Source organism: Nyctereutes procyonoides, unplaced genomic scaffold, assembly GCF_905146905.1.
Source record: "Nyctereutes procyonoides isolate TBG_1078 unplaced genomic scaffold, NYPRO_anot_genome, whole genome shotgun sequence".
NCBI classification, from domain to species: domain Eukaryota; kingdom Metazoa; phylum Chordata; class Mammalia; order Carnivora; family Canidae; genus Nyctereutes; species Nyctereutes procyonoides.
Window position 1 is genome coordinate 5,935,803 of NW_026575146.1, and position 14,304 is coordinate 5,950,106.

A 14,304-nucleotide genomic window follows, 5' to 3' on the forward strand; every position below is an offset into this window, starting at 1 on the left:
AACATTAGAGCTCCGGACACACATCAGCTCATTTCAGATGTGCCCCAAAGCCCTCGGCACCTTTGTCCAAACTTCCCGTTGCCTTTTTTTTTTTTTTTTAAATTTTTATTTATTTATGATAGTCAGAAAGAGAGAGAGAGGCAGAGACACAGGCAGAGGGAGAAGCAGGTTCCATGCACCAGGAGCCCGATATGGGATTCGATCCCGGGTCTCCGGGAAAGCGCCCTGGGCCAAAGGCAGGCGCCAAACCGCTGCGCCACCCAGGGATCCCTCCCGTTGCCTTTTAAATGAGACTTCATCTTCTGATGTTGATTTCAAGGTCACAGGGACAAATTTAATTTGTACTTGCCATCCTGTCCATATATGCTGATGCCGTGCCCTCCTCCTAGTATCATACCCCAGTGCAGGTACCAGTACTCTGGCTTGGGACACCTGCCCTCTTTTCTTTGAGATACAGCTGGGGAGAAGCCCCCCACATGGAGCTGTGCCTGACTTCATTGCAGAGGTGCATCTAGTACAGTCTTCTCTTGGTTCTTCACTGAGCTGGGCCATCAGCAGACTGCCCTCCATCTGCCTGGAATGTCTTTGTCCTGTACTGCTTCTCATCCTTGAGTTTAGGGACTTTGTTCCTTTTCATAGCCCTTCATCCTTTACTTCTTATGAGCCCATCACAGTCCCAACTAAATACTTATTTTGTAATCATTATTTAGTGCCTGTCATCCCTTTTTACTAGAAACTTCAGAGGGCCTGTGCTATGGACTGACTGTGTGACCCCCCTAAAAGCCACCTGTTGAAGCCCTAACTCCTCATTGAATGGCACTGAAGGTGGGGGTTTAGATGAGGTCACGAGGGTAGGGCCCCCACCTATTGAGATTAGTGTCCTGATAGGAAAAGAAAGAGACCAGAGCTCTCTTTCCACTGTGTGAGGATCAGCAAGACCACAGCCATCTGCAAGTCAGGAGGAAGGCCCTCACCAGAACCCCACCTCACTGGCACCCTGATCTCAGACTTCTAGCCTCCACAGCTGTGAGAAATAAATATGCATTGTTGAAATCACTCAGTCTGTGATAATTTCTTATAGCAGCCCAAACTGACAAAGCGTGACCGGGATCCTATCTTTTTATGCATGTGGGTATCCCTAGGATCCAGCACAGTGCCTGGCATAGGTTAGGCACTTGATGAATAGCTGCTGGGGTAAGTTGGGAATGTCTTGCCACTACTTCCTCCCTGTCACACTCCCCTTCCACTGTCTGTTGCACTTTCTCAGTTATTTCATGAACATTTCTACACATGGCACCATTTCATATGCGTTTGATTCACGTATGGAAGTTGATACACAAGTATTCTTTTCCACAAAACATGCTGGAACTCAACGTCAAAATTAGCATATAAGCCTCCGAGAGGCTGTGAACTCCATGCAACCATGCGCAGGGCATGTATTCTCTTTGGGAATGATCTTCTGGGTTTGAAGCATATATTTTGTTAATTTTCTCAATCATGAGATATCTTTAGCTGTGGAGAAGTAATTTGATGATGTCAGAAAAGCACAAAGTTGTTCCAGCTTAAGTTTGGAGAGTAGACAAGGAGATCAAGCCTGAAAATACCATTTAGAGTGAACACAGGGTGTGTGGCAAGATTGTTATGTTGTGGAGTGAGCACCAGTGACCTAGGTCTATTCTTAACCTTCACTACTATTCAGCCTTAGGTCTTGACCTAATTATTTGACCTTTTTGATTCAACTGTTTCCTCTGTAGGTTGAGGGGTTGGACTATATATCTGTAGTGATTTTCCTGTTTTGAAATCATATGGTGTGTGTGTGTGTGTGTGTGTGTGTGTGTGTGTGTGTGTTATGGGCTGTGACCCTTGTTGGCAATGATAGCAAAGCCCAAGAAATTCCAGACTTAGAGCAATGGCAGTTCAGTTGGACCAAAGCCCTTTTTCAAAACAGCACTCTATTTGATTGATGTTCTGTGTGTTTGTTAAGTAGAGTGGTGCATCAAAACTTTTCCAGTCATGAAATACTTTGAAAGTGATGATGTTTTTATGGTATGCTGAAGTAAACTGGTGAGGATGGGGGTTATCTATATGAGGTCTGATGAAAGTATTCATTATATTTTCTTTTTATTATATGATTATTAGAAAGATAAGATACAAAATATTAGATATGAAGTCATGGAAAACTTACAAATAGAAATATTTCAAATTTATCATTGAGAGTGATGAGTTAGTTTTTGGTTTTGATGAAAAATTCTTCCAAGCTCTGGGGACGCCTGGGTGGCTCAGGGGGTTAAGCATCTGCCTTTAGCTCAGGTCATGATCCCAGGGTCCTGGGATCAAGCCCCATGTTGGGCTCCCTGCTCAGTAGGGAGTCTGCTTGTCCCTCTCCCTCTGACCCTCACCACCCCACCCTTGTTCTTCCTATTTCATTCACTCTCTCTCCCTCTGTCAAATAAATAAATAAATAAATAAATAAACAAATAAATAAATAAATAAATAAAATAAATAAAATCTTTAAAAAAAAATTTCTTCCAAGTTCTTGAGAATGACCACTGACAAGAAGCTTTATTCATATGAACAGGTGATTTTTAAAATGTAAAACCATTTTAGGAGCTGTGTTAATTCCCTATTGCTGCTTTAACAATTTATCACAAATTTAGTAGCCTAACACAACACAAATTCATTATCTTACAGTTCATCTCAAATGGGTTCTAATGGGCTCAAATCAAGGTGCTAGCTGGGTGGCATCACTTCTGGAGATTCTAGAGGGAAATGTGCTCCTTGCCTTTTCTAGTTTCTAGAGGCTGCCAATGTTTCTTGACTCACCAATCTTTTTCATTACCAAGTCTTCCGATTTTGACCCTCCTGTCTTTTATATGTGATTATATTGGGCCCACTCAGATCATCAAGGATCATCTTCTCATCTCAGAAATCTCTTCCTTAATCACACCTGCAAAGTCCCTTTGGCCATGTAAGGTCACATATTCAGAGGTTCTGCGGCATAGGATATGGGCAACCTTTGGAGGGGGACATTATCCAGCCTACCACACTACTCTTCAAAAATTTGCATCAGTTGTTTATCAACATCAAATGCCAATTCCAATTTATTTAAGGAATCAAGAAAAACTTCCTTTTCTGTAGTTGACAAATACAATGTTTTTTTTTTTTTTTTTTGCAATAATGTGAATGGATTTCTAAATCCAAGCTAACTTTTTATATCAAGTATTTCAAAATAATGATGAATGCAGGAAGGTCATACACTCAGCATCCTGTGGCTGAGCAGGACCCACTAAAATAGAATGTCAGCTAGAAACAGACCCAAGGTAGCCGGAGGTTCTGAGGTGTCCCTGGAATCTGGGCCCCACCTAACTCCTCACCTCCTTCCTACCCAGTGCTATGCTGGCTCCTTGGGCTCCCAGGACATTAGGTTCTTCAGCAGCCCACAAGGCCCTTCTCCTCGGGTGAGGTCGAGGGAGTGGCACTCTGCTTGATGTCCAGTCTAGCTGGTAAGTGCCAGATGTTGCCCATGGAACTCAGACCCTGCTCTGCCTAGGCCATCCCTGAGTGGCCTTGGTTTGCCCAGTCTGAGGTGCCTTGGGAGCCAAAGGGCTCAAATCTCAAAGTACGCTGTGGCCCCCAGCCTGGAATCTCTGAGCAAGGCAGGGAATCAGGCAGCTGTGGCCACATCTGGGATCTCATGCCGATTTGTGGTGGGACATGGTGCAGGTCACTTCACCTTCCCGAGCCTTGGCTACCTCTGCTGTAAAATGGAGATATGTGATGGTTGTCATAGGAACTCAGTAGGGTAAGGTCTGGAGAATACTTAGCACTGTGCTTAGATCAGTGTCAGTGCTAACCATTGATGATGATAATGCAGATTCTGATTTGTTTCATCCTTGTTTTGTTTCTCTCTTAATCGTCTGCATCCTGCCTGTCTTCTGCTATAGTTATCAGGAGTGCTTTGTGCAGTATGCATGTGATGGGAAATGTCCATTCTCACAGTGGCTATGTCCTGATATGAGAAAACTTACCTGGCTGCTCATTAGAGCATTGCCCAATATAGGGCAGGGGCTGCCGTGTTAATCGGTGTGTTAGAGTTACATAGGGGGATCAGTTGACTGTAGTAATTACTTTGGGAGGAAAATTTAATGGAATGAAACAGAAACCCAGCATATTCTATCTCTCTTTGATACACCATTCCTACCTGGATAAGATCATATATGATTATAATGAATCCCTGAGCTAATTTGGCAATATTCATATTTGTATTTAGGTTATTATAGCAGTAGTGCACTGATTGTTTGATTCCAAAGGCAATTTCCTTCTACAAATGTGTCCTTAACATCCTAAAATATATATTCAGATTTAATGGAAAAAAAAGAGAGAGAGATGTACTATAAAACAAAGCCCTGTTTTTGAACCTGGGATACAAAGAGAAGAACATTAATATTCTATTAAAATTTATTAGAAATGGAAACCACTTTCTAAATTATACTTGATAACAGTTTAATTTAGATATGTTTTTCACTGTCTGGAATGCTCATTTTTATCATTTAACATCAAGATAGTATTTTCTGGATGTTTGTGCCTTTATTAATTGGTTAAGTAAACATTGAAATTTTCTTTTTTGAAAGGCATTTTTGTAAATGTATTTAAGTATTGATAGTTAATAAAGCCATTTGTTTTAATTTAATGGAAAATAATTTTATTAAAGCCTAAATAAAGCTGTGCAAGCAATTTTCCTCCATTACAGTGTCTTTGGGGCTGCGTTAATTATAATAAATGGAGCTATTGGAGACGTTTACTCAGCACACAAACTCCTCATTGTTAACCACGGCTGGTGTGTGCTGACAGCTGCCTCTTAGAGAAATGTAACCCATAGTTAATGGTGGAAAGTGTGGCATTAACATAATTTTTTGGCAAGGACAAAGCTAGGGTTGCAGTGTTGCCTTCAACAGTGACTCCTTCATTAACAGTGTCTTATCAGAGGCCCAGACTCCAGGGGGGTAGATGCAGCCATATGATTGTGTTGTAGGTAACCAGAACCTGAAATGACTGCTTCTAAATAAAAAAATGGAAAGGGTCTCAGTTGCTTATGAGTATGATTTTAAAAGGGGCCAAAGAAAGACTTTGAAAGAGTTGCTGGTGTTTGATCAAAATTGACAGAGTGTAGAGGCGGCTTTTTTGACATTGACACTAATGCATATTATGGTTTCTATAAGAGGGATTAGAATTAAAACATTTTTACTCTTCAGGGACCAATTCAGACGAAAATAGATTTGCTAATGTAAGACTTAAGAGTCAAGAATAAATTATATGCCGTGAAGGTTCTGTAAATTCATTTGCACGTTGCCAAAGGTATTTCAAACAATCGGGGGAAGATTTTTGTGTGTTTCTGAAGACAGATAAAAGATAGAATCAGAAAGTAATAGAAAATATCAAATAATTATTTTTTGTTAATATTCATCCTTCCTATGATAAGCCATTCTCCTGGCCTCAGGATTCTCTTTGATTTCCTCAAAAATAAATAAAATTATAAAATTGAATATAAATGATAAAATCAGGTAAAATGAGATGAAAAGTTACTGTTCACTGAACACTTACTATGTGCTGAGTAGGCAGTGTGCTAAATGCTTTATGAATGTCTTATTTATCATAACAACCCTGGCACTGCAGTTATTAATGTCCTCATCTTGCAAATAAGGACATTAAACCTCATGGAAATTCAGTGATATTTCCAAGGCCATTCAATGAACAAAAGTTAGGAGTGAGATTTGAACGCAGGTCTTTTCCTCTGTATCCCCTTCAACCCCCTGTGTTGGGTCACTTGTGACCCTTTGTCACCAGTGACTGTGCTATTAGCAGTATTTCTTCCTGAATACATTAAATGATTACCCTGGGGCTCCTTTCCACTCTGTCTTTCATAGAAGAGTGACTGTTGCTATTTATAATACCTGGCTAATTTTATTCAATAGTCCTTCACATCAGTGCCTCTAGAAATTTCCCCTCTCTCAGCTGTGTGGGTCTCTGTTGGATTTACCTGGACATGGCATCAAGCTCCTCTGTGCTGGCCAGGTTCCCCACACCAGGCCCACAAGCCTGCCAAGATAGGCACCTCACTGGGTGGGGACCAGGCTGTGTCTCTGCCTCAGATTCTCTGGAGGGTTCTCCTTCCAGATCCTGATGGTCCCTTAAAGTGTGCATATGGATCAAACACAAGCGTCTCTAGGCCTGACAGATTACCCTGTGGTTGTTTAAGTCGAATGGGGTCTGGGAAACTCTGGGGATGGAGGATTATGTTTTTACTTCCCCTTTTTACCTTGAAACAAGAGGTTCCACAGGATGGCATGTGCTGTTGTTTATAGTAACAACAGCACATGTCCTGAGACTATAGGCTCTGAAAATTTATTTTGAAAAGACTTGTGAAGACCCACAAAAGTTGGGCAACCCATGTGGCTTAGGGGGCAATCTCTCTGCCCTGCACTACCTGTAGCAGCCCTCAGGCAACCTGTGAGTGGCTGTGGCCCTTTACAGTGTTATATAGCCCCAAGTAGGTGCATGCAAAGAACTGCCTGGTGACCTTCTTGAGGCTAGGAGTCCTTCTGTGACCATAATTCCCCTCCTGCATGGCACATGGGTGACCCCTGATTCACAGCAGCCTGAATTTGATCTGTTATATATTTTTTGTATATATTTTTATTGGAGTTTGATATGCCAACATATAGCATAACACCCAGTGCTCATCCCGCCAAGTGCCCCCCTCATTGCCCATCACCCAGTCACCCCCACCTCCCACCCACTTACCCTTCCACTACCCCTTGTTTGTTTCCCAGAGTTAGGAGTCTCTCATGTTCTGTCCCCCTCACTGATATTTCCCACTCATTTTCTCTCCTTTCTTTTTTATTCCCTTTCACTATTTTTTATATTCCCCAAATGAATGAGACCATATAATGTTTGTCCTTCCAATTGACTTGTTTCACTCAGCATAATACCCTCCAGTTCCATCCATGTTGAAGCAAATGGTGGATATTCGTTGTTTCTAATGGCTGAGTAATATTCCATTGTATACATAGACCACATCTTCTTTATCCATTCATCTTTCGATGGACACCGAGGCTTCTTCCACAATTTGGCTATTGTGGACATTGCTGCTATAAACATTGGGGTCCAAGTATCTTGATCTTTCACTGCATCTATATCTTTGGGGTAAATCTCCAGCAGTGCAATTACTGGGGCATAGAGTAGCTCTATTTTTAACTCTTTGAGGAACCTCCACATAGTTTTTCAGAGTGGCTGTAGCAGTTCACATTCCCACCAATAGTGCAAGAGGGTTCCCTTTTCTCCACATCCTCTCCAACATTTGTTGTTTCCTGTCTTATTAATTTTCATCATTCTCACTGGTGTGTGGTGGTATCTCATTGTCATTTTGATTTGTATTTCCCTTATGGCCAGTGATGTGGAGCATTTTCTCATGTGCTTGTTGGCCATGTCTGTGTCTTCCTCTGTGAAATTTCTGTTCATGACTTTTGCCCATTTCATGATTGGATTATTTGTTTCTTTGCTGCTGAGTTTCATAAGTTCTTTTGAGCTGTTAGATTTTATTTCTGGAAAATGAAGTTCAGCCTGAATTGTGAAGGACATTAGTTTGTGTTTTATAGCTTAGAGATTCTCAACCCTGCCAAGACATTAGAATGACCTGAAGAATTTTAGGATATACTAACTGCTCAATGACTTGTTCCCAAATTAAATCAGACTTGCAAAGGTTGGAGTCTGACTTCCATGTTCTTAAAAATCATGGCAGGCAAGGGAGGGTTGAAAACTAGTAAGAGGAAGGATGGTGAGACTGGGAAGGAGGGGTTTGCACTGCTACTAGTGCTGCCAGTCATACCATGAGTACTGCTAGTAGCGCAACTAGTGCTGCTAGCAAATGTACTAGCTACTTTCTGTGTTCTAAGCCTTTGTCATAGAATGAAAAGACTCAAGACATGAAAAGGAGGCTAGAGTCAGAGCTTTGAAGATATAGGTTACTTTCTGGAAAGAAATGAAATGACAGGCTTCTATTTGCCTCCAAAAATAAGAGCTACTGCCTCATAGGGTCCTGCCACCCAGGACCAGAAACTGGGGTTCCCAGGGCAAGTAGAGGTGGATGGCAGGTAAGCACGTGTCCTCTATCCTGACTCTAGATCCTTCATCATCCCTCCTCTACCTTTTCTTCCCAAATTTACATTTTGAGCTCCAAGCCCAAAGATCTGGAGGGCTTTAGTTTGACATCCTTCCCCACCTTGACACCTTCCATTGAGTTCCCTACTAGGCAGAGCTCCAAGAAGCTCCTCTAGTGCCTGGGAGCCCGTTCAGAGAGGCTCACTTTGAATGAAATAGGGCTCCTTTTTGATCTCCACAGCCAGTAAGTTACCAGCTTCAGGTCTGAAGATTCTGATGGTTTGGTTTACTTTACACTATGAAAGCATAAGATCCTAGGATGAAAAGCTCCACCTATATACCAGATAATAATACGGTTATACCCTAGGAGAACAAAAATTTGACATCTCCAACTAAAGAAAATTGTGGATCTTTTCTTTTCCCTTTCTGCACCTCTGTTATTAGCACCAACATTTACAGCCTCTGTGTTCTAATAAACCTACCTATGGATGGGCAGTCAGAACTGCTGGTGGAGAAAACAACAGGGTCCGTGGCACATGTGCCAACACTGGTCGGCCCTGTTCCTCTCTCTGCAGAAAGAAAGAATGAGGGAGTGGGGAGGGAGCAGGGGAGAAAGGAAGGATATTTGAGCTAAGCCTCAATGATGGTAGTGGGGAAGAACCTTTCTGGCAGAGGAAAGAACTAGTTGAAAAGGTCCCTAGGTGACAACAGGTTGATGTGTTGTGGAGCTGAGAAAAGGCTATTGTGGTTGGCGGTGGGCATGGCTGGAGGACAGGACCTGGGGCATGTGGGGGTATAGACCATCATGAAGAGTTGACTATTTTGTTCTTAGAGAAATAGATTTTTAAGCAGAGGCTAACATGGCTGGATGGATAAGGTTATAAGATCCCCCTGATTGCTGAATTGGGGAGGGGAGGAAATTTGTAATCAGTGAAGAGACTCGAGAGTTCTCCAAAATGGCCCAGAGGGGCTGGTGGGAAGTGGTCAGATTTGAGTAACATTTCGAAGGCTGAGCCATTGGGACTTGTTACTGGGTTGGTACAGATAAGGTAAGGGAAGGAGGTGGATCAAAGATGATTCTTGGACTTCGGAGCCCATAGGGGAAGGGATGTGTTGCGTGACCAGATAAGAAATAGGGAGGTGGCAGTTTGGGTCAGGGGAGGAGGAGGGGAGGTGGAATTGCAGCAAATAAAGAGTTGTGTTTGGACTGGCAAATTGTGAGATGCCTGTAGACACATCCGCACCGAGGTGCTGAGGAGTCAATGGGTAGCTGACTCCGGAGTTTGAGGGAGTCAGGCATTCAAGTCATTCATTTTTAGGAACTTTGTTTCTTATGGAAACTTCTAGTGTTTTAGAAACAGTTGTTTGAGCTGTCTTTGATACCTGGAGAACATCTCTGCTGTTTGATGGAATTTCTCATATCCTTCCTGGGGAGGACACATTCACAGGATGAGATGATGAGAACCTTCTGCAGCTAGGTATACTTGACTGCATTAGGTAGGAATACTTCTGGATATTTCTCTAGACTTAGGCTGTTGTTTATCTGAATTCTTTCATACACATTCTCCTTACTAAGTCAGATATAGATCTCACTTCCTCTTTCTGTGTCTTCTCAGTGGAGTGCAGCACAACAATTAAGATCAAACAAATCGTTAATCATTTTCACCTGTCAAGGTTTCCTGAAAATAACCCAAGCAAGAGCATGCCAGGTGTTTGTATTGATGTGTCTTATGCACAAAAATTGGGCCTGTTGTCCTTTTACTATAGACAGCTAGCCCATTAGGGTACAGTCATTGTGGACATTAAGTGGGTGATAAATCAGTAGACTACAAAGTGAAAGGAATGGCTGATACCCCAGGATGGAAGAAGGAAAAAAAAAGCCCTATAGGCCCAAACCCACTTATTTGTTATGTTTGGGTAAGTTTCCCCATTTGAACGGTCTCTGTGTTAAATTCTACTTCAACCTTTTTTTTAAAAAACATTTATTTATTTATATATTTAGTCTCTACACCCAACTTAGGACTTGAACTCCCGACCTCGAGATCAAGAGTCACATGCTCTTCTGACTGAGTCAGCCAGGTGCTCCCTGCTTCTTTTTATTCCAAGTTCCTAAAAAAAGCACCTTCATCTACTTCATTTGGGACATTTACCTTATTCCTGAAGCTACCATTCTCTTGGTAGCCTTGTGTTTACAATATTGTTCTTATGTTGTTGTGTGAGAAAGGCTGGTTGTCTTCACTTTTTTGCGAAGATGTTTTCCCCTGACTGATAAGTATTATCTCCTTGGAGGGGAGACTTTGAATAGACTGCACACATCCCTGCCCGCCATGGGCTCAAATGTATTGCCAGGTGGGTGCCTGGGTAGTGAGGTCAGTGCTCGGACTGTGATGTCAGTACCCAGGCTCTGCAAAAGCCCATAGGTAGGCTTTTCAGATGCTCAGCAGATGCCCAAGCATGCTCTGCAAAAAACCAGTCTTCTGCCTTTTCTGCAGTTTAACAGGGGGTGTGACCCTGAGCAAATTACTGGATTTCTAGGCTTCTGTTTCCTCCTCTGTAAGCAAGGATAATTATAATCCACCCTGGAGATGTGAATTAGATGAAAACCTGGAAAGCACTTAGCAGAGTACCTGCTATATAAAAGGAACTCAGGGGCCTTTAGTTTCCATCCTAACCCTTCTGAGTCTTTATTCATCAGGAAACAATAATCATGCACTCTGAAAACACACAAGCAAGTAAGTGGCTATTCGTAAAGACAGATCAAGCTTCCAAAGCAAGTTAGACTGAAAAGATCAAGGGAAGTCAACAATCAAGACAAAGTGGAGAATAGTGTAGTGGTTCTCAAAGTCTGGTTCCAGGACTTGCAGCATCAGTACCACTTGGGTGCTTGTGAGATGCAAATTCTCAGAGACACTGAATCTGAACCTCTGGGATTGGACCCAGGCCATCTGTGTTTTAACAAGCTCTCCAGGTAATTCTGATGCACATAGAGGTTTGAGAACCACTGGTCTAAACTCAACAGAGACTGGGTGAGGGATAGTGATGCATGTTTGTACCTGCTGTAGCTGTGTAACATCAACAAAATCCCACCAAACTGGCAATTAATTACCCATTTTCCTTTGGTACAATTATCAAAATAGAGATATATGTAGGATGCTTATTTTCAGTGACTTTGCATTAAATTCACTTTGGTTTTAAAACCACTGATTCATCAACTTTCTTCTTTTTTTTCTCTCTAGGAAATTCCACATACTTGGATGATCATGGACCACCTCCTAGTAAGGTAAGGTCTTTGCTCATGATATAAATCCCCCTTTTCTTTTCTCAGTTCCTACAGCCTCCAACAACCCCAACCAGAGCCCTCCCGGCCCTGAATTGTTTACAGGAAAATAGTAGATGATAGATGTCAAGTTCATCTTTGACTTACAGGGAGGAGAAAAAGGAAGCATGTGAAGATAGCCAAAGTGGTGACGGAGGAAGGGCCATTATCTTATCCGTAGTTGTAGCTGTGCCAGGCATTAGAGCCTAAGGCTGACTTCAGATCTTTGGCAATTTCTTTTTTTTTTTTTTTAAAGATTTTATTTATTTATTTATGAGAGAGAGAGAGAGAGAGAGAGAGAGAGAGGCAGGCAGAGGGAGAAGCAGGCTCCATGCAGGGAGCCTGATGTGGGAATCGATCCCGGGACTCCAGGATCACACCCTGGGCCGAAGGCAGGTGCTAAACCGCTGAGCCACCCAGGGATCCCCGATCTTTGGCAGTTTCATCCTGTTTGCTGCCCCATTTGTCCTCTCTGCATCCATACTGATGCATGATCTGATGCCTACAACCTGGCCTCTGGATGCCTCTGGGTCTAGGGGCCAGATTCATCTCTGCCCCTTTTTCCCTGGCCCACCTTAGTTGGGATACTCCATCCAAGGCTCAACCCATTAGAACCAGCCTTCTCTTTCAATGCCCTCTTAAGGGTGCCCTGACCTGGCCTGTGACTTGTTTTCCTATAAGCAGTTTTGGCCTGATTTTTAAGGGTCAGAATAGTCCAGTGACATGTTAGTGTGGTTCTCCGCCACTATTTACTTTCTTGAACTCAATGAACGCCAAATGTCAATATACCAAAAAATGAGAAAAATAAAGACAGTTTTGGATCACTTAAGATGATGACCTGCAAAGGACAGTTTTAAGTACCTAGTAAGGAGATAATCACCCACTAACCTTAGAGCCTGGAAGTTTACCCCAAAGTCAGTTTTTGAGCTTATGGGATTTGAAGAAGTACTCTACTATTTTTAAGACTATGAGCTTTGGAATAAAGTTTTCCTGGGTGCATCACCAGCTCTGCTACTTTCATTGTATGACATTGGACAAATTACTTAATATTATAAGCATCAGTTTTCTGATTTGCAAAGTGGGATTAGCAACACTACCCACAGTATAGGACATCTAAAAGGATCGAATGAGCTGATACATAATATTCAGCACCTGGCATGCAGTAAGCATTAAATAAACAGTGGCTTGTGTTAACTAGACTGGAGGAACATTAAGATTATTGATGAATGGTCCAGTAGTATTTTTCACAGTTGTGACCGGCTCTACCACTTGGCTTACTGCATATATAATGGGTGCTTGTCATGCTGTGGGCACCAGGAATACAAATATGAAACCAAACGGGAACAACAGAACAAAATCACCCCTACCCTGAAGGAGCAAAGGAATGTGGAGGTTAGATACCATCCAAGGATAAGAACCGTGTCTAGCTCATCTTGGCATCCTCACATCCTTGCAGTAGCACATCGTGACTATTCATTAAATTTCACTCAATTGGACCACGGAATCCAGAGCTGGAATCTGAATTAGGTCTCCTGGCTCCCAGCCCAGGTTCCTTCCACTCAGCCACTGTTCTCAAACTTGAGCTTGCATCAGGGTTTCCTGGTGGCTTATTGAAACATGGATTACTGGGCCCAGACCCCTGAGAGTCTGATTCTGTAGGCCGAGGGTAGGACTGAGAACTTGCATTTTTAACAAGCTCCCAAGTGATGCTGATGGTGCTGATCTCGGGATCATGTTTGTGAAACACTGCTTTAAAGGCCATTAATATAAAAAAAAACAATATCTCTGGACATTTTTTTTCCTGCTAGCCTAAAGAGAGTGGTATGGCTTACTATAAAAAGGCTTCTTACTTTTTAAAATATTTTATTTATTCATTTGAAAGAGAGAAAGAGCACAAGCAGGGTAGAGGGGTAGAGGGAGAGGTAAAAGCAGATTTCCCACTGAGCAGGGAGCCCGATGGGGGGCTTCATCCCAGGACCCTAAGATCATGACCTGAGCTGAAGGCAAATTAACCGACTGAGCCACCCAGGCACCCCATGACTACTTATTAATATAATGATGACTTGCTATTGTAACTCTTCTTACAGTGAAAACAAATTTTCCTTGGTTGGTAATCTGCCTGGGAGAAAGAATGAGTGTGGGTGGGGAAGAAGAATGGTATGGGTGGCCTGCTAGGTTCCTGCATCACTAACCGTACTCTCCCAAGTGGGAACAGGTGAACCCTCCCCACGCTCTCGGCTCTATAGGAAAAGGGTGTCAGGGTGGCTCTTTGGGACAGTCAGCTGTTTCTTTGAATGGCATGTTGGGACATTATTTTGGGTTTCAGGTTTGATAAATGGGGTTTTATCTAGTTAGGAAACCCAGGCCTACTTTATACAAACTTACCTTTATGAACTCAGTCCTTGGTGATTGACTTGGGACTACCTCCTTAGTCTGCCTCAAGTCCTTGCTCTTGCTGAGTTGGCCATCTTGCCTACCTGTTTCTTTGCTAGTATCCTTGGTGCCTGGATTCTGTGTTTGCTGGACTCTCTCCCCTTGATTGGGACTACCTCCTTAGTGGACCTCGAGTCCTTGTTCTTGCTGAGTTGGCCATCCTGCCTGCCTGTTTCTTTGCTAGTATCCTTGGTGCCTGGATTCTGTGTTTGCTGGACTCTCTCCCCTTACCCCTGTGGAGCTTGCCCTGGCTCTGCCTTTTCCCACCACTGCGGTCTGGTCTCCACCTGTCCCTCTTCCTCCATCCCCAGCCAGAGCTCCCTGTGGCACACAGGAAGGATCAGGTCATATCAGATCATTTTAGACCACTTTCAGACTAAATCTATTTTTATCAATTC

At 42.7% G+C, this 14,304-nt stretch overlaps 1 protein-coding gene across 1 annotated transcript in view; it reads left to right on the top strand.

Annotated features, from left to right (window-relative positions):
- The window catches only part of UST (uronyl 2-sulfotransferase), a 294,242-nt gene that overhangs the window by 103,108 nt on the left and 176,830 nt on the right, over positions 1-14,304 (top strand). Inside the window, exon 2 of the mRNA XM_055311642.1 lies at positions 11,394-11,437. Coding sequence (XP_055167617.1) covers positions 11,394-11,437 — 44 coding nt within the window. The remainder of the gene's footprint in view (positions 1-11,393; positions 11,438-14,304) is intronic.